A 20,124-nucleotide genomic window follows, 5' to 3' on the forward strand; every position below is an offset into this window, starting at 1 on the left:
AGTTACACGCTAATTGTGCTTCTTCGAAAGTGATACAAACAGAATCTTGACATGGGCCTCGTTTTCTAAGAAATGAAAAAGTTCTTTAGCCTTTTCTTAGCTAGACCGTCATTGCTTGAAGTGATATAGCTGCACGAATAAAACCTCCGATGTCCATTTGCAGTTACAGAGCGTGCGTAGGACGAGTTACTTGTATTGCTATTACTGATTGACGAGGAGGCAAGAAAAGACCGATCTGGCGCAGGCAGTCAACGTATATTGGAGAAGATATGCAGGTTAGCCTTTTTATCGTTTTCTATCAGCAACTTGACTTTCAAGTGTTCATCTTCATGTTGGCAAATCTACTTGATGAAACTGCTATTTGGTCGGTTGGAAAGTGAGGCTTGCACACGTCTTGCGGTTAAACATCTATTTATTAAATCCTCCAATTAGAAGCTTCACTTCTTTCGCCCTTCATATTGGAGACGCCTCTTCTGGGGTTACGTTCTGGAGCTAAAGTTTTATTTAGGAAGGGTATCCTCCAATTAGAAGCTTACTTCTTTAGCCCTTCACATTGAGGGACACTTCCTCCAAGGCTATATGTTCTGGATCCTAAGGTTTTGTGCAGGAAGTGCGATAACTTTTTTGTTTACGGTGACATAATATAGTGCCAGTTTATACTATCAATAGTTAATTATATGATCAGAAGCATGAACTGAATGGATACTATTCGCTTAAAGCCTAAGCATCAATAACCACGGCAATGCTGCCTCTTATTTCATTAGCCAGCTTCATCAAGTCCTCCGATTCAGGTATTTTGATATTTCCTAAAGCAAACAGCAAAAACAAAAAATATTGCAAAAATTTTTTGAACGCCACCCCCCCACAATCCAGTAGGGCTGTTCAGTTCCAACTCTGCTCGAGTGTCTTGAAAGAAACTTGAACTCAGCTCGAGTGTCTTAAAACTGGAGAATTTTATTAACAAATTATTTTTTAAGGAAAGAGGCGGCATATAGATTTGAAAATGGAACCTCCCATGTACCAGTAATACTCATTTGAGTAATCTACTTTGTTTCATAATTTTATGAAACTTATTTCATATATTTTCTTTCTGGAGCTTAACTGAATTCAAGCCAACCAAGCCTACTTAACTTGAGTTCGACTCGTTTAGACTGTCAAATTCATTTCTTAACTTGAACTCGATTAATTTAATAAACTAGTCGAGTCCGAACCAAGTTTATGGAGCAGTACGAGTTAAGCTCGACTAGTTGAACAGCCCTACCCTCCACATATAAGTCTCTCTCTTTGTCTCTCTCAAGAGACCCAAAACACAGACACAAAGAGACTCAGAGTCTGTGCAAAAAAAACGAACGTGCCTATTAAAAGATTTCCGACATTCCAATTACGAGAATTTATTCATCCTTTACACACAAAAGGCGGCGTGTGCCTACGCTCAAAATTATGAGGGGATGTGAATAATAGGCACGTAGCTTAAATGAATATATCCTGTCGATGACTAAAAGACCCATATGCCTTTTATACATCTTCAAATCATGAGACTGTCAAGGTTTGTTAGACATTTTGAGAGTTGCAAGTGACACGCTTAACCACCGGCACCTGAAGCTCTCGGAGTAAGTATAGATGCCCGTAAAGTGGAAAGCAAAGCAATTGGGAGCGCCGATTCCTCAACACAGGTTAGGTTCTTTCCACATCGCATTTTACTTTAAATCTGCACGGAGATTTATAAGAAGACTTTGTACCAATGCAAAGTAAGATTTAGTGGCTCATTTATGTATTTGGGGATGAGCTGTCTCTCACATGACAATTCTCTCTCTCGATTTGATTTTCTTTTGGAACTGGAACAGACAAATTTTACTTTAAGAGTTTCTTGAATGTAAAATTTCCTATTTTTGTGACTACGAGTTTTTCTTCTCACATCGAAAGATATTTGCAGATCACCTCTCAGCCTTATCCTGCCCTCTGCTGGAAGACAAGAAAGTATATTAGCTACATGTTCTCCAGAATGCCTAATCTTGCATCTTTTGTGGATAGTAAAGAATGCAACGTGGCCATGAAATCATTTAAGGACTTTCAAGCAAAGACGAAGTTTTGAGATGAAACTGGAATTTGGAAGACAAAAGGGGACATAAAAAGTCCTCCATGCACTGAAGCAGTTACAAGGAATTACATTTTGACTAAACAAGTACAAAGAATCAGCCGATAATCCCACAAAAACTCGACGAATTACCCAAATTTATTTTTCGAGGGAAGAAGACGACTTCGAATGTGACAAATTTCTCGCAATAGCAGCATCACTGGGTTCCATTTTTCTCTGTTTTCATGGAGTTCACCTCAATCTCGGCTTCCGGTTCATCACTCAGCTGGAAATAACTCATCTTCACTACAACGCCGGAGACCATGCTCATCTGGATGTTCAAAATATTTCCCGTGCACCATAATAAGCTTCCCGAGCTGCATCTCTCCAAGAACAGGAACCTCAGCAGCGCTTCTACGTCCGCTAGCGACGTATGAGGCCTCCAATTCGACAAGAGATACCAAGGTGAAATCCTCTTTCTCCTCCAATCCTTTGAATCCTAGGTACAGATGTGCAACGGAGGCTTTGATATTCTCCATGTTAAAAATAAAAAAGAAGTGTGATTATATTGTCCAAATGAATCTTGCCGGTACAAGGTTGCAACGCCTCATCCTAACTCAGCTGCATCATCAATATATTTTCACACGAGACTTTATTTTGGATACTCTGTACTTTTGTTACACCCTCTCCGCAGGGTCAAAAAACTGTTCGACTGTGCTAAAACAACTTCTACAGAAGCAGGATCAGAGAGAAGGGGAAACAGAAAGGAGAAAATGCCATCGAATCGCCTCTGTTATGTCTTATGAATCTCTATCGCTCAGTCAAGGAGAGAACGGCGATTCAGCTCATTCTCAAACCGTAAGCAAGAGTCCACTCTCATCTCCGTGCTCATGTCATTCTCTGGCGCAGGGTAGTAGTCCTCCCTGAGCTGCATATCCCGGAGCTTTGGGATCCTCAGCAACATTTTCAGAAAATGTTCATTAGCTGTTCCATGTATGAAAAGCTTCCTCAGCGTGACACATTCCGAAATCAGGCCTACTGCCGGGAGCGTAAGGCTCCTACTGTTCATTTCCCTATCTTGGGGAGGCCAGTAATCCAGTTGATTGAGCGCCAGTTCTCCGATCCCATTCAGATAGGACCTCTCCCACAGGCTAATATCCATCTGCCCGACCGGCGCGCTCAGCGCGTAGCCAGTCACCTCCCCACAATCCAGATTCATCTTTGAGAGACGGGGGAACCGCACCAGCGAATTCAAACCGAATGCTGGCATGGTGAGCTTGGCGCAGAGCCTGCAGTCACCCTCCACCTTGATCTTCATCTCTTGCAGCGCCGGACAGTACGCCAGACCTGCTGCGGCGAGTGGCATTAGAAGCTCCCCCACTGCTATCCACAGTGATAGTGAGCGCAGACGAGGCCATGTCTTTGACCAGAATTCGCTTCCTGCCTTATTGCTACTCTCGCAACCAGAACTGCACTTCCACTTCTTCTTCATGGGGCCATCAGCCTCACTTCTCCTGGGTCCATGGTTACGATACTCAGTTCCGCCATTGGCAAATCCATGGTCTTCATTCGCTTCCGAGCTGTAATTCAGATCAAAATCTCGAGTGTCCTTCTTCTCCGCTGCATCCTCGGAGTCGGGCGCGCCCCAAACGCAATCAATGTGCAGATGTTCTACCCTGTCCCTGATTGGCTCCAGTGCCTGCAGCGAGCTTGCCGCATTTAACTGCTTGCAGCACGATATCCCTACATCGACCAAGGTCTTCCTCAGACAGCAAACCATGCTCATGACGCCGTAGCTAGAGATGCCATGGCACCCATGGATTTCGAGCTTCGAGAGGCGAGGACAGCCGCGGGCAATGGCGATCAACCCAAGATCAGTGAGGTCGCCTGAGTTCTTGATGCAGAGCGACTCCAAGGCCCTGCAGAGCGCAATCCCATCCGAGCGAGGCGCATCGCCTCTGCAAATGCCATGAAATTGTCCGAGCTTCAGCGACCGCAGACGACGACACTTGGAACCGAGCACCTCCAGCGCCACGCCGGCGCCCCTGACATTGTGGCAGACGTCCAGGGTGAGGTCCTCGAGGTCCGGCAGAGCGATGAACATCTCCTCCAGCGCTTGGGCGCTGATTCTGGCGTCCTCATGCGAGAACCCATCAGCATCAGGGTCGGAGCGCGGGGAGGAGAGAGAGGAAGCATCTGCAAGGTGAAGGTGGCGGAGCTTGTTGCAATTGGTGGCGATGGAGAGCAGGGCGGCATCGCCAACAAAGTCAACGAAGCGAGGGTCGAAGCGGCAAGAGGCCAGGAGGTGGAGGAGATTGGGACAAGCAACGGCGATGGCCTGGAGCTCCTGGGATTGGAAACCATCTGTGGAGAGGATGAGGAGGTTCAGATGGGTGAGGGCCAATGCTGAAGCAGGATGGTCGTGAAGGGCCGCCGGGATATCTTCCGTCCAGCAGTAGAAATGCGAGAGGTCCAGGGAGGAGAGGGAGGGGCAATGAGCGAAAAGCGGGATTAGGTCAGCGCCGGCGGGCACAGTGATGCGTTGATGGAAGCGGACGAGCTTGACGGAGCGAAGGGAAGGGAAATAGTAGGCGAGGATCTGGACGGTGGCAGGGTGGCGGGAGTAGAAGGTAAGGGAGGTGATATTGGGGAAGTGCTGGGCTAGGAAGCGGGCGACGAAATGGGCGCCCTCGGAAAGGGGGTCCGGGAGGAAGAGAGGATGGCCCCATGGGGAGCAGAACGAGAGGTCGAGGTTGGTGACGCTGCGGAAGCAGGAAGGGAGACGATCGAGGTTTCCGACGTTGCCACGGAGGGTGAGGGTGGTGCGGGAAGAGCGGTCAGCCACCGCCCATTTCCGGCAGACGAGTGACATGGAATTGCGGCTTCGGGTGTCCGTCACCAGGGAGAAGATGATGGAGAGAATCGCGTCCGGCAGGTCGTGGAGGTGCGTTCTGGGCGGGGAGAAGGAGGTGCCGGCGGTGGCTGACTCCGATGGCATCTTTACGCAGGAACGGCGGCGGTAGCGATGGTGGTCGCGGACTCGTGGCAACTGCCGGTTTAGGATCTCACGCACAGGGATATGCAACCGATAGCAGAAACTGAAGACGGTCCCACGTTAGCGATAGTGAACTGTGCGAACATGGAAACACACCGATAGTTGGTGTTGGCAGCGGTCAAGACGGTGATTGGGGTCGGCGGTGGCTTCCGATTCGGGGCCTGAGAGAGTGGCGATAGTGGTGGCGGTGGTAGATCTCCAAGGCGAGGCGGCATCACCGGCGACGATCTCCACGGGCACAGCAGATACCACCAGCAACCGCGGTGGTTGGTGGAATACAATTCCCTCAAGAAGAGGGCCGTGAAGGTGGAGTATCCGACGGGCTTGCCTGCGCCATGGCGCTGGTGGTGCCTCGGCGCTTGACCAGAGAGCGAGGAACCTGAGAGATGGAAGAGAGGGGAGAACTTGTTAGGGACCACAGTTTGAGAAGAACCTTTATCCTAACAGGGTCGGTGAAATGGCAAAAACGTGGTAGGGGATGGCCTTTTCTCTGGCTCTCGAATTCGGGTTACTGTCTCCTCTGGGATTCGACCACCGAGGTTAGGCACGAGCCCGGTGGCTCCACCAACCGAGGCTTTACTAGAAGTCCAAAAAAGGAAGAAGAGTAAAATCTGATCTACCCCACCCGTCGGTGCTCAGGATCAGGTTTCTTTTTTTCTTGGTGCCAACGTGCACTTCCGAACCAGATAAGTACGAAATAAGAAGACTTCCCTCAGCCGCGAACCCCGCAGAGAACTTCCTCCACTTTGTTGAGTTGGTCTCTTCCCTGGGCCTGAGGCTCGAGCCCACAAGCCAGAGTTGGCCCGGTTGAGTTTGGGCTCGATAGGTCCTGATGGTCCTTTCGGTGTGGGCGTTTCTGTTACGTGTAAAGAGCTGCGGTTGGTCGAACACAAAACCTTCTTGGTTCTTCTAGCGTCTGCGACTTTATCTGTGTTTTTTTGGGTCGTATGAGGCTTTTAGTTTTCTAGCGTGTTGGGAGGGGGGGAGGATGGCAACCGGTTGTGGATGAGGACGAAGATCGGGGGAGGGTCCCGCCGAGCGATGTCGCGACATGAGTGGCCATGTGATCGTCATCCATTAGCTAGAAATGCTCTGTTCTTTTCTTCTCCCTCACCTCCTCTTTTTAGCCGCTTCTCTTTGTCCTTACAGCAGCTTTGCTCCTTCTTTAATGTCTTCGCGTATATCTTATTCCATGGATCTCGTCACTCCTTTAGGTATATAATCATTCATTACGCGTCCTTGAACATGTATTTTTAAAGTCTAATCCTCTAGATCAAGATCGGCTGACTGATTCTGTCCCCTTACAGACAGCGTGTAGCAAGCGGACGAGATCTTCTCATTCATCCCATTCGTACCTTTTAAAATCAGCCTCCGAGAGACCATTTTTCTTCCGTCCGCCCTTTAAAACCGGCTTCGTGGGACTCGTTTTCTTAAAACCTTTCGCCTGTCGTACGGACGAAACATTTTGAAAACATTTTTCTTTGTTCTATCGAAGCATCCCCTCAAATTGAACCAGCACTCAAAGCATTGTCCTCGGATAGTTACGTAGCAGAACCGTCTGAGTCTTTCACGAAGTTACCAAAGAAGGCCGAAGTGACGATGAAAGATCGTTCACTGATGCCGTTCCGTGTTGCGCTCGCTTTCCGTCCATCCTCAGATATTTATTTCAATTTTATTGTTGTGTTGTGTGTTCGTTGCAGGCCCCTGATGTGTGAAGTTGCTAAGTTCCTGGACTCCCTATGCTTGCTGAATCTTTCAGGAACCTGAGATTTCATTAATATCAATTCCTCCATGTTATACTGAAAGCAATCAAGGAGCGTACCATAATCTGTCATGCAAATGGAAGATATGGATGCTATTTTTTTGGACTAAAATGAGATCATGATGCTGCTTAAACTAAAGGGTATATCATATCTTATCTAGGTCTCGATGACTTCAGAAACAAAGAAAATAATGAATTTTTTTTAATTTTTTTGAATGGTAAGCTCTTAACCTCTTATAAACTTTAAATATCAATAATTTAAAGCTTATATCAAGTGCACGGTGGTGCATTCAGGCGCCAGGTCCTGTATACAAGCTGATGGGTACCTTGTTTTCCGGATCGTCCACACAAGCACCATGTGGACGTTGGCATAGCCTTTAATTTAATGTATGTGGGAAGCTCGTACTGCATGATGCAAGATGTCAAATTCTTTGTCGATTATATTATGGCAGCTTGTCTGCATTTGTAGCTCAACTTGGCCGTGTGGTGAACATGAGGTTGAGCACGGCGCGATGGTGGACACATTAGAACGCTAAGCCAAGTGTTGGCGCCGGGTCCATTGTTGAGGGCGACAACGGCCTCCTTAATTACCGTCGTTATGGAGCCACGTCGGGATTATTAATGAGCCGGGCTAGTCTGGAACGAGTTATAGCCCGTAGGAATATTTTATTATTAACCATTTTTTTCATTTATTAATATTTAATAGTATTTTTTTGAACGGTGAAAAGTGAACAGTAAGTTTGGGCATCTGATCAATCCAATCCGACCAAACCTATAAGGAGTCAGGTCTAGGCCTCGAGGCCTGACTATTCAAACCCGAGTTCGAGCTCAAGCTCACCTAAGATAATCGGACCGGCTCGGTGCCCCTTTTCTTGAACTCGAGTTAAGCCGAGTTAAGCCTAGTACTCGTTCGTGACTCAGCCGGCTGCCCAACCCAATCCAAATTGGCAGCCTAAATGGAATCAACCCTCAGCGGGAACTGCATTGCCACAAGATGGCCTTGGACTTTCCGTTAGGTATACCTACTGAAGGCATAGGATCAAGTTTACCCTAATAATCCACTTAACGAGAAAAATATTACCCCTTGGAAGCTAGAAAATAATTTACAAAAAATTATGAAAAGGCGCTTGACATTTTGGTAAATAATAAATCACCCGCTCAACTTTTAACAGCTCACGAATAAGCTCCCAGTGTTTAGAAATATACTCAAAAAATCTGTCGGTTAAAAAAAATATTAATTCTTGATATAAAATGATGAAAATACTCTTCTTAACAACAAAATATCTTTTGGGGAAGAGTAAGAGTGGTTCCTTCTTGGAGGTATTTTTGAATTTTTTTATTATCATTTTGAGAATTTCATTCAAAAGATGAGCTTCTATTTGTCAAACTATTAAAAATTAAGCAACGATTTGTTATCAGCTTAAATATTAGGCATCTTTACGTAAATTGTCTCAATAATCTATTGAAAAGCCGGTTGTAATGGTTGCTAGAGAGTTACAGCTGAACCACTTGCACTTAGTTTTCCTCAAAAAATATGCCACTTTTGAATTTTGATGTGGAGACAATTGATGTACAAAAAAGAGATTGGCCGATGTAAAGGGAAAGAACAAAAGGATGCTAATATATATAAAAAAAAATTGAATAATGATTTTAGTTTCTTAGAATCACCCAACCATCTATCTGCACTAAAGAAAAAATGATGATAAACATTTTTTATTTAATATTATTTTATACTTTTTCCTTCTTGTTTTTTTTAAACCATTTTCAAATTGATGGTTAAGGTTAGATGGTTTGGTGATTCTAGATGATTATATATATATATATATATATATATATATATATATATAAAAAAAAACTTAAAAGAAAAGAAAGATGAAAAGAAATTGGTGTTAAAAAAAGAAGTGGGTGTTGGTACACGTAGCATATTCCAGCTTTTCCCATCTTGTTAAAATAGACGCATGAGTAGCCATGACAAAAAAACTTGTTTTTTCCTCAGTTTTTTTTTTATTACTTGATACTTATTTATTTATAGGCAATTGGCAAATCCATTCTTGCATTGTCACTGTTGAAAATTTGGTTCCTGTCTTTTTCTTCAAGTGGTCCAAAGTAGACTCTTACGTTAAATTTGGCAATCACAAACATTTCTATTTCAGCCAGTTGACACAACTACCATAATGAAAGCAAAAATTCTTGTAAATACACGTCCAGATTTTTATGGAACTAACGAAAACATGCTTAAATTTTGATTTTTTTTCAGTTAACTACCTAAATTACATAGAACACAACAATTAAATTTTTAAAAAAAAAATTAACTTAACCCTGTTCTTCTTACTTCAATGAAAGGTAAATTTTTTTATAAAAAGATCAAACAAATAGCTAATAATCAAGTACCATAAACTCATTTTATATGTTAAGCACATGACAATAATAAACTGCTAGTCATGTTAAAATAATGGATAAGTAATGTAAGTACAAAGATTAAGGACTGATTTCTTGACCATAAATTCATAATAAGGCAAGGATGGATGTATCAGTTGCAAGCACGAATATTTTCTTCGAGTCCTTTTTTCAGTTTTTCCTAAAATTACCTATCATTAAAAGCATGGACAATCTTTCTCGGCAGGAAATTTTACTTCTCTCTTGGGAGACATCTTTGATAAACTCAAGAGCGTTGGCATAGAGAATTGCACCATGGCTGTGAACAAGCAATGGCAGCCACTTTTTGTGTAAGCGAAGGTTGTCGATATAGGTACTTCAGCGTGCTCGAATTTCAGGAAAAACTTTTTTATTCTAGTTTCAATTGTTTGTTAGATTCAGAAAGGGCGCTTAAAAAACCATGAGGTACCTGCTACCTCCGGTCTCTCACAATATACCACCTAATGCATCTATCGAGCAGTGTGTTTAATCACATCTAAAAAAATAAATTTTTTAATTGCGCCATGTATTTTTTGAATTTGAATTCAGCTTGGCCTTATCTGGATTCAGAGGTTGGACTGTCGACCCACCCCTGAAGAAAACTACTACTGTGGTTGGACGAAGCTCAAGTAGTCAGGTGTGTGTATATAAAGCGAGAGAAAGAAATTCCAATCAGCCGATCATTTCTTCGGCTGAATGTTTATTTTTACTTTATGTCATTAAAAACAGTCGCAAAAGATATATTTGAGACAGCCAGTTGCTTGGCTACAATTTTCAACAACAGAATACACCTTTTGTGACGGCTTTTAATGACAAAATAAAAGACGACCCTCCAACCAAAGGTAGTCGTCTCATTTCAATTATATATATATATATATATATATATATATATATATATATATATATATATATATATATATATATATATATACCAACCAGTTCTAATTGATTAAATATGAGTATGCACGCGCACAAACATGGCACGGAGGATCTTATGTAGGGGCAGAGGGAGGGGGGTGCCTAGGCCATTGTTTCGGTTGAGCTGTTTCGGTTGAGCGCAAGAAAAAAAAATTATATTGAAAACCCGTTGCTCCTCTTGGTCCGACCTGCGGATCGTTTGGTTCGACCCGTTGTTCCTCTTGGCCCGACCTGCGGATCATTTGGCCTAACTCGTTGCTCCTCTTGGCCCGACCTACGAATCGTTTGGCTCGCTCCTGAAAAAAATCCTAGCTCCGCCCTAATCGTGCAGACAGCATTCATGTAGCCCACTTGCTCCTTCTCCTACGACTGAAATCCTTCACACGTTTGAGCATTGAATGCGGTCTTTATCGGCCGACCCCCCATTCTCAAGTGAAATTTAGAGCATGCTTGACTGTTTGAAACGTGTTTCACTAGGCATACTTTTACCAAGGTATATTTTCACCAGGCAAGAAAAATCAGAATTATAACTTCCTCGGCCTTTTGGCTAAGATCAAGTGTGGAGAAAGTCGGAACTATTTTACTCTGCTTAAACCTTGAAGAAAATTTTGAACCGAATGCATAATCTGAAAATAAATTGCATATGCCAAAGCAGAAATCGTTCATACAATTTAATTGATACTAAAGTTACGGAAGCATATTAATTTCCATGCTTGTAGGTATTGGTTGTCATCTTTGGAAGTCTACAATTTCTTTTCGATGGGGAGGAAGAAAAACTGAATTCCGCATTTATATGTCCTAATTGGAGACAGTGCCTTATATCTATTGTCAATTTTAGGTTGAACTCATCATAAAATCCAGAAATGACAAACTATTAGATAATAAACACTTTTATATTACCCCTACTATTTGAAATAATAATCAAGTCCAACATTAGTAGTCACCTTCTGCGGACTAATCCTTCAGATAGCACGTAATGTTCAAATTCTTAATAACATGCAAAGCCTGCAATAAATTCTAGCATGCTTTACACACAGTGATCACAATTTTACGTGGAAAATCAAACATAGAGATTTGTTTTTCTTGTTGAATAGACAAGCACACGCTTCTTTTTCTAGGAAAAAGAAAGTGAAGACTGCTGGAGCATCGTATTCAATTCAAGATGTCAATCTAAAGCAAGTGCAGATAAGTTTTTTTTTTTTTCTCTTTTATATAACTGGACATTGATGACATAAATCATGAAGACTCGTTCATGACATTTGACATTCTATTCTCTTTGTCAAACACAAGTTGTAGAAGTGTTGTCTGGCACAACAGAAGAAAAGAAAATCCCTGAAGTGTCGACTTTTTGTATTGTAAAAACTAAGGTCACCAATGCATAAATTGAAGTGTGGCGGGACATCACCCAGAAAGCGGACCTTGTATTGTAGAGGGATGAGGGGATAGTTAGGAACATCAGCTTTCTTTTAAGAAGTATGATGAAATACTCCTATTGCTCACCCTGAAAATTTTCATAATTATAGACGGGAAAAATGTTGACAATGTTGTTCTGAAAGGCTCCTATGTATTCACCATGTCAAAGGTAGAACAGGGCAAATTTTTTCATGTGATTGAAGAGACTTGCCATGAAGAAACCATCAGGCAAAAGGACTACCAACTCCTAGTCCGCATAACATAATGAACTTACTCCCTCTCTCTTCTGCCCGTTCTTTTTTTTATAGAAAAAAAGCATTGGATTCTGTAATAGGATAGACAATCTGTCGGAAATGATACACTATAAACAATTCCAATTATCAAGAAGTCTGATCTAGATAGGCTCATTTGGAATTGCGTGAACCTTTTTCCTCCATAAGTTTCATTCTCTTCTTCATTGCTTTTCATGGTGGCGCATTGGAAAGGTATTCCAATGCCTACTTCTCTCCGTTCAAGTTAAATAACTTCGACTAGATAAACCCATATAGAATTCCTCTCTTTGCGCACTAGTGCATGCGTGCATGCACACATGCGTGGGGAGGTTTTGTACACAGAATTTCTTCTAGAGACTCAAGAAGCTCAACTGAACAATGGGTGTGAGGTTCTAGGATCTTAACCCCACTTGAGATTCTAGAGTTTCTTGTGAGTGGTAGCGCTTGCATCAAAATTTTACATATTTTCTTCTGTTCTGATTTGGGGGCCTTGGATCTCAACTTCATTTTGTAATTGACAAAAACAAAATGATGCAAGAAAACATAAAGGGAGAAACTTGAGTAGTTGAATCCAATAGACTTGTTGTAATCCTCTAACTAGTTGTTGGTTCCAAAATGATTTGCTGTTGAATAAATAAAGGAGAAACAAATCTTGTTTGATGGGATTAGTCTTAGACTCATTTAGGTGAGTCTAAGTGAGTAAGAGAAGTATTTCAAGACATCGCTTGGAATGAGAACCAAACCCTTTGCCTCCAAAGTCTCGGGTTGCATCGGTGTCTGATGTGTAACTGATGTACCGTCATCTTGGTATCATGCTTTTACTTTATTGATACTAAAGCATCGCACTCATCAAAATCGAACTCATAACAGAAGATTTAATCAAGAAGTTATGCTATGTTCATTAAGGCCACTTAGGTGCATTAAAGTTTTAAAACTTGCTAAATATATTTTTTATTCCTTTCCAAACCTCAGCCCTATCGTCTTGTTCTTCCGATCGGTTTTGTTTGGTTATTTTGTAAGACTTGGTGAACTTCTACGTCATTCTGCTATTCGATTTAGTATGGTCGAGCCTTGACTTTTGTGCTCAATTTGATAATGAAGATTCGCGTGGCAGCAGCTTCGCGTTGCATCCGCCGATTGTGATTGATAACGATTTCAAGTGGTGGATAAGATCAACATCCCCTTATAACCAGAAAAAGATCTCTCTCTCTCTCTCTCTCTCTCTCTCTCTCTCTCTCTCTCTCTCTATATATATATATATATATATATATATATATACATTTGAGCCTCATTATTCTAATATACAAAGCATTAAAACTTCATGGATAGAATAAAGCCATGTTCCTCGGAACATTTTGGTTAACAAAGAAAAAAAAAACGTCAAACCTATCCATGGCATTCTAGTACGTAAAATAAAGTGCATTAAAATAAAGTGCATTTTATCTTGGGAGAGAAAACCTTGAGGACCACGACTAAGTGACTTTTTGCGTGTGTACATAAAAGAGTAAAAGAGAAGGAAAACATATATTTTGATAATGACAACTCTTATTTTTTAGTTTATCTTTGTTCTTACTCTACGACAACAAGAAATAAATTTCAATGCTAATGTCGGGAAGTCACATACATACATATATATATATTTTTATTTATATTTATATACCCACACTCTTACATACTTGCTGTTGGGTGCATTTAGAAGCCCTCAAACAATAAGATGCAAAGGCCTAGTGTGTAATTAGTATACACGCACTCAGTGGTTGAATAAATTTATATGTTATCTCTCTCTCTCTTTTTCTTTTTCTCTCTTTAGGTAGATGGTTGGGTGATTCTAAAAAGCCAGAGTCATAAGTAGGCTGTAAACTCCATTCTTGGACTGGTCTAGACAGGTAGTAAAGCTTGGGTTTGGTCAAGCCAGCCCTTAGAGATATTATAAACTGCTGCCACCAAGAGATCAGCTTTTCACTTTAAGCACATGACTTTATGAGCAAAAAGATGGGATTGGACAATAAAAGAAATGTCTCAAATCATGCATTTGAAACATGAAAATCCATATCAGACGATAAAAGTTGCACCAGATGGAATATGGGTCCAAATCCAAATGAGGATCTGAGTTGGAGAAGATATTATTTTGGTTCACAAATATAGGCCCTGTAAGAACCACTCAGAAAGAAGCCCAGACCTACCCACTCTGAACAAGAAGAGATGACGGTGACTATGACGACAAATTTATAAGCATTAGTTACAGCAGAATCGTCCCAATTAGCAAAAGGTCTGCTCATTCCCCGTATCAACTGAAGTATTCACAAGTCCAATGCAGTCTTCGAGTTTTAAGCAGCTGAACTACTGAATTTATGGTAATCATACTTGAACCAATCTGTTGCACTTCAATCAAGAGAGACGCAACCTGTACATACTTTTTACAATTCCTCTATATATTTCACCGAAACCCAGTGCCTAGAGTTATTGGCCGGAGAAGCAGCCGAAAGCCAAATTTTAACAGATAAAATAGATCAGACCAAGTACAAAACTTATGTACCTTCGTTTGAGGATGAACTTACGCATGCACTGGATTATGGAACACCTATTCTGTTGGGACCCAAAAACTATCGACAAAAAATTGGTACCCCCAATGCAGTCTATAGACGATAATGTGCCTTGAGATTCTTGCACTTTGGCTAACCACGGCGAACATGTTTCCGCTAGGGAGGAACTGCTAAGGGCAGCTAGGCACTGGCACTACTATGGAGAAGCATGCATAGGCCATAATTAACATCCACTTGCTTCGGATAATCTTACGCCATTCAGACAATGTCTGTAGCTGCTGAAGAGAAATCTACACTACATATGCAACACTATCTTTTACCAGTTAATACACTCTATTAGAATTCAGTTATACAGTCTAAGGGAAAAGGAAAAACAATGCCATAATTGTATTTTGTGGTAGATATGTAAAATAATTGGGCATAAACTAACATGTTTGAGGCCATGACCATTAAATAGAAAAATAAATAACTTAATGAAGATCTTGGGGGACTGAATCTAAGATAAGAAAGTAAAATCAAGCGTGTTCAAGGATTTCTCAAATTACTTTGGTATGACCTCCTTAAAAATATGAAGGATTCAAAATTTCAAATATATGATTCTTGATTCTCATTCTAGTAGGACTAGATTTAGCAACCACAATAACCTAACCATAGCTGTAAAATCAAGCTCTAACTACAATCACGTTAAAAGATAAGACATTTGAAGGATAGAATTATTGCACACTAGAACTGAAAATACTTAAAAATATACAAAAACGTTAGCAACACATATGGCAGATCATGCACAAAGCATATGTATTCTATAGTTTGTCTCTTCCATACTCCACCCTCCAAGTCATTGACTTTGCTGTACACCACGCAGGACCTAACCATTCTGCAGATAGCCTCAATTGCTGAACCATTGCCTTTTCTAACATTCAGCCACCCCTCAGCCTTTGCCTACTCAGACAGGAATCATACAGGTAGGATGGGATGATAATGAGCCAATTCAACAATCAAAGAAACAAATTAGAAGACAGATAACAATGAAATATCCTATCTCCCAAAACACATGCTAACCTTCATCAAACTTGGACACAGGCACGCGAGATTTACTCCATATCAGTGCTTGGAGATCTGTAGACACCAAATGATCTAGTTTCAACAAATTATGGAAAATAACTGGATTCTTTTCAAGTGATTTGTACTAAATGTTTTTTGAACAAGAAGCAACTAGAGAGAAATGATTAGGTTTTATTATGAATACCCCCATTGGGATGCCAAGTATTATGACTTATATCCCTGTCATTGCAGAATTTCATCTACATGTCAAGAGAAATAAAGGTACCCCAGGCTAACCGAGTTTGCAAAGCCTTCTTGTTCAGAATCTTTCGATTTCATCCCTCCAACAGGTGAAGTAGGCTTTGGAGAGAACGATAGTCAAAAATGATTTTGCATCAGATTCCTGCAATCAAATTGTCACAAATGAACCAAAGTATCCTTATCCAGTTTGCCCCAGTATGAAAAAGCTCAATAAATAAATACATAGTATCCTACTTCTCAAAACTTCCTTATCCTGACCCAACATGGTCCAATTCACCCCAGTTAATATCGAAGTAATGGAAATTGTGAATGCACAAGCATACAAAAATGGAACAGATTCAGTAACCTTAACAAGCATACTGGCTCCTCAATGGATCTTGCCATCAAGAAAAGGAAAACTGCAAAAAAAAAACCACTGATCATCTCAGAAACATAATCTCAGGCCAAAAAAATGTCAAGACTCAATGCTTTATCATTGATGCCTTTCCCTTAAAAGGCAATATCATCCAAAAGCTTCTATGCATAGAAAGAAAAACAAATATATAAAAGAGGCTTCGTTTACACAGCCATGATGGAAAGATGAGAAGAAGAAAAAAAGAGAAAAAAGGGAAATACAGAAGAAAGAACGTGTAGAAGGGTTGAACTCAAAATAAGCACTAATACCTATACCTGTTCTCTCTGAAATGAAAGATGATAGATGCAGAATAGATTATTCTTAAGTACATCCAGAAACCTCAGAACCATCAATGTGGTGCATGAAGCCATCAATATCTCCACCTCATGCTACCTGTCAACTGAAATAACCAGCACCCATTGCTTTGCCTCGTTTTTTAGGCATCCCATATCACTGTATCAGCACTGCTGATGTTTAGGCATACCTGTTATTTCCGATTGAATAGCATGAGAAAGAATCTGCAATTTACTACTTAAAAGGACATCCCAAAATCTCAAAACCACCACTGCTGCACATGTAATCTTTCAAATTTCCACCTCATTCTCGTTGGTGACATAAGCAGCACTAACTTCTATCACCACTCTTCTAGGCATGGCATAACCAAAGGACCTTTCGGACATTCAAAAAAGAAAAAAAACTCGGTTGTCATCCTCTGACCTCAATCCAACTGCTGCCTGGTACATTTTTACCAATAGATTTAACCATTTCTCTACACCTGGTTGACTCGGCCCACATGCCCAAACTAGCATATATATTTGAGAGCATAATGTACACAGATGTGTCACGTGGTGTTATTGCAAGAAGATGATTTGCTGCACAATTTCCATGTTCAAGATTTCTGTGAATTCTGCAGGCTCCAAGCAAGGACTTCCATATTGTTTCATCTGGTTCAAATGGCATCTGGAGAATCAATCTTTCTGCCTTTCCAAAGAAGCCTGCTTGGCTAAGAAGATCAACCATACAACAATAATGCTCCCTTCGAGGGGTTAAGCCATGTTTCTCTCTCATGGATCTGAAATACACCCAAGCTTCATCAGTAAGACCGGCATGCCTGCAAGCAGAGAGAACACTGGCAAAAGTGACTTCATTGGGCTCAACCCCAGAATCTACCATTCTCTGGAAATAATGGATTGCTTCCTTTGCCCTCCCATGCCGAGCACAACCAGTGATCATCCCAGTCCAACAGACAGTATCCCTTTGAGCTAAATTTTCAAACAGAACCTCTCCATCCTCAATTTCACCACTTTTGCAATACATATCAACAAGAGCAGTCTGTGTAACTGCCTCAAGATCAAAGCCAACCTTGATGGCAAAAGCATGGATCTGTTTGCCAACCCCAAGTGTGGCCAAAGCAGAACACGCTTTGAGAATGCTAGATACAACAAAGTGATCCATCTCGACATCCAACCTGACCATATCTCTAAACAAAGAGATTGCCACAGCATTGGATCCTTGTTGAACACATCCAGATATCAGTCCAGTCCATGCAACCACATCTGGATCAGGAAGACAAAAGAAGAACTTCCATGCATCTCTGATTTTGCCACAACCAGCATAAAAATAGACCAGAAGGCTGCCTAGAGCAATGTCAAATTGAAACCCACTACTAACAATCAACCCATGAACCTGCTGGCCCAAGCCAAAATTTAACTCATAGATGCAAGCCTTCAAGATGCTAATGTAAGTAAAAGAATCCATTATCAACCCATAATTGTGCATCTGAGAACCAAGATTCAACAGGTCATGGATTTGCCCACTATTAGCGTAACAAGCAAGCATGCTATTCCATAATGGTGGATAATCATGAGTTGAATAAGAGATGAACAGTTTGCGTGCTTCATTCACACAATTACACTGTGAATACAAATCAATAAGCGCTGTAGCAACAAAGAAATTAGACTCGTAGCCAGAACGAATCACATAAGCATGAATCTGTTTCCCGAATTCAACAACTCCAAAAGAACCACAAACTTCCAATACACAAGGGAATGTAAACTGGTCAAGATCCACATCATACCTATGCATCAGAAAAACACATTCCAGTACCAACTGACACTCGTTCCGGGAAGCATAACCAGCTATCATGGTGTTCCATGAGACAACATCCGGCTTAGGCATTAAGTCAAACAATCGAGCTGCCTCGTCCATCCAACCCTCCAATGTATACCCTGCAATCATTATGTTCCATGAAGCTCTGTTGCGAATTGGCATCTCATCAAACACTTGTCTTGCATCAACCAAGCTACCACATTTCACATACATATGAAGAATTGAGTTCATCAAAACAACATCATAAAGTAATCCGTATCTACAAACAAGGTCATGTATCACCCTACCCATGTCCATATTCTTTTGAACAGCACATGCCTTTGCGGCACTGGCAAGTGCAAAACAGTTGGGCTCCTCTCGTTCCAACTGCATTTTTCCAAACACCTCCAAAGCCATCTCCGGCATGCCAAGCCTAGTGCAACACGATATCAACGACGTCCATGAGGCTGCATTTTTCTCAGGCATTTCGTCGAATACTTGCTTTGCACATTCAAGGCATCTGCAGTCAGCATATATGACAATGAGATTGTTGGCTACGAACATCTCCTGACAGAAGCCACCTTTGATTAGCCAACAATGGATGGCTTTCATACCTGAAACAGAAGATCCCCGTTTTCTGCAACCCCTCAAGATTTCATGAATTCTGTCATGGGGATCAACATCAGACGGAATCTGCAAGGGTGGCATATGCGAAGCGCAACTAATAGCATGCCCACCATAGGAACGCTGTCTCAGCGAAGAAGGGCAAGGAGTCCTTTTTATTTGGTGGTGAAGAATGCGAAGCCACGATATTTCGCGCCCCTTCGTTAGCAATTCCTTGCTAATAGCCATAGAACTGGTCTAATTAACCTTCTGCTTTGAAGTTGTCCTGAAAACATGAATTGGATAGGAAATCATGACGAACAGATGGAAAAAAAGGGGATCGTGCCTCAACCGCATTGACGCCGAGTCATATCACAACTGTAGCCGCCGCTTGACGTCGACAAGGCCGTTCCCGGAGCACCCTCATGCGTGGAATCTCCAGTCCTCCCACTTTCTTTGTCATTCTTTCTCTCAAAATAATGTGTTGCTTGGAATTCAGGTGACATGGTCACCAGAAAACTCGTTTCTCATTTCTAAAATTCGCTCCTGCTTCGAATTCGCTGTTCATCACGTTGGGTCACTGCAGATCTTTCAAAACATTCACTTTGTCCTTCGTTTCAATTTTATTTAGTAGTTACTCTGACCGGGACCAGCTTTTTCATGATTTCCTTCCTGCGCCGGATTAAGCAAGGATCTCCTGTTGTTTCACTTCTCTCCATTTCCCGTCCTCATAGAAAAACCATGGCGGACTTATCAGTCCAAGCTCATCAGAAATACAAACTCCTCTACACAAAGATTTTTAAAATCATCCAATTCAATTGCGAATTAAAAACTTCCTGGAACTTCTAATATATAGATCTTCCCATTTCCTATTTGTTGAAATCATCCAATCCTGCCCTGTAATGTATGAGCAGGTTTGTGACAAAAACTGCTAGTTAACTCATGTAACTATTTTTTTAGAGAAATTCAGATCAAGCTGCTTAGTTGTCGATGCATTTTAAAGGGAATTTATCTCACCATATGTTCTGGTGCTAAGGCAAGATAACAATTACGTAAAAATCTGGGTAAAAATTAATCAACCAACCAAAAATACTGCTTGTCAGGTCTTCGGGACATTCTAAAGCTACAGAGAGAAAGTTAATGTGACCAAGCAAATGAAAAGCATCAACTTTATGTATGAAATGTGATGTGTGATCGCAATCTCTGGTCTATGTGATCACTTTATTCAACTGATCCATGAACTACACGAAGGGAAAGCTTTAGTTTCAAAGCAACATGCATAATT

The 20,124-nt window shown here is 41.4% G+C and overlaps 2 protein-coding genes across 6 annotated transcripts; both read right to left on the reverse strand.

The window, feature by feature from the left end:
- Nucleotides 1-2,070: 2,070 nt before the first annotated feature.
- LOC116267325 (F-box/LRR-repeat MAX2 homolog A-like) lies at nucleotides 2,071-5,997 on the reverse strand. The gene has a single exon (XM_031649009.2). It carries the CDS (start codon nucleotides 5,070-5,072, stop codon nucleotides 2,892-2,894), a length of 2,181 nt encoding a protein of 726 aa, XP_031504869.1. The 5' UTR covers nucleotides 5,073-5,997; the 3' UTR covers nucleotides 2,071-2,891.
- Nucleotides 5,998-15,034: 9,037 nt separating this feature from the next.
- LOC116267264 (pentatricopeptide repeat-containing protein At4g08210-like) lies at nucleotides 15,035-19,788 on the reverse strand. 5 transcript variants are annotated; one of them, XM_031648893.2, is made up of 6 exons: nucleotides 18,545-19,788; nucleotides 16,424-18,376; nucleotides 16,101-16,152; nucleotides 15,780-15,896; nucleotides 15,512-15,568; nucleotides 15,035-15,391 (listed from the first exon to the last, which is right to left on the reverse strand). In XM_031648893.2, exons 1-2 carry the CDS (start codon nucleotides 19,086-19,088, stop codon nucleotides 16,854-16,856), a joined length of 2,067 nt encoding a protein of 688 aa, XP_031504753.1. In that variant the 5' UTR covers nucleotides 19,089-19,788; the 3' UTR covers nucleotides 15,035-15,391; nucleotides 15,512-15,568; nucleotides 15,780-15,896; nucleotides 16,101-16,152; nucleotides 16,424-16,853. The 5 variants fall into 5 exon arrangements, with proteins under 5 accessions (XP_031504753.1, XP_031504751.1, XP_031504754.1 ...); XM_031648894.2 differs by having other exon boundaries at nucleotides 15,036-15,391; nucleotides 16,424-18,756; nucleotides 18,851-18,982; XM_031648891.2 differs by having other exon boundaries at nucleotides 15,699-15,896; nucleotides 16,424-19,786.
- Between the last annotated feature and the right edge of the window lie 336 nt (nucleotides 19,789-20,124).

The sequence above is a fragment of the Nymphaea colorata genome, chromosome 13 (assembly GCF_008831285.2).
Source record: "Nymphaea colorata isolate Beijing-Zhang1983 chromosome 13, ASM883128v2, whole genome shotgun sequence".
NCBI lineage: Eukaryota > Viridiplantae > Streptophyta > Magnoliopsida > Nymphaeales > Nymphaeaceae > Nymphaea > Nymphaea colorata.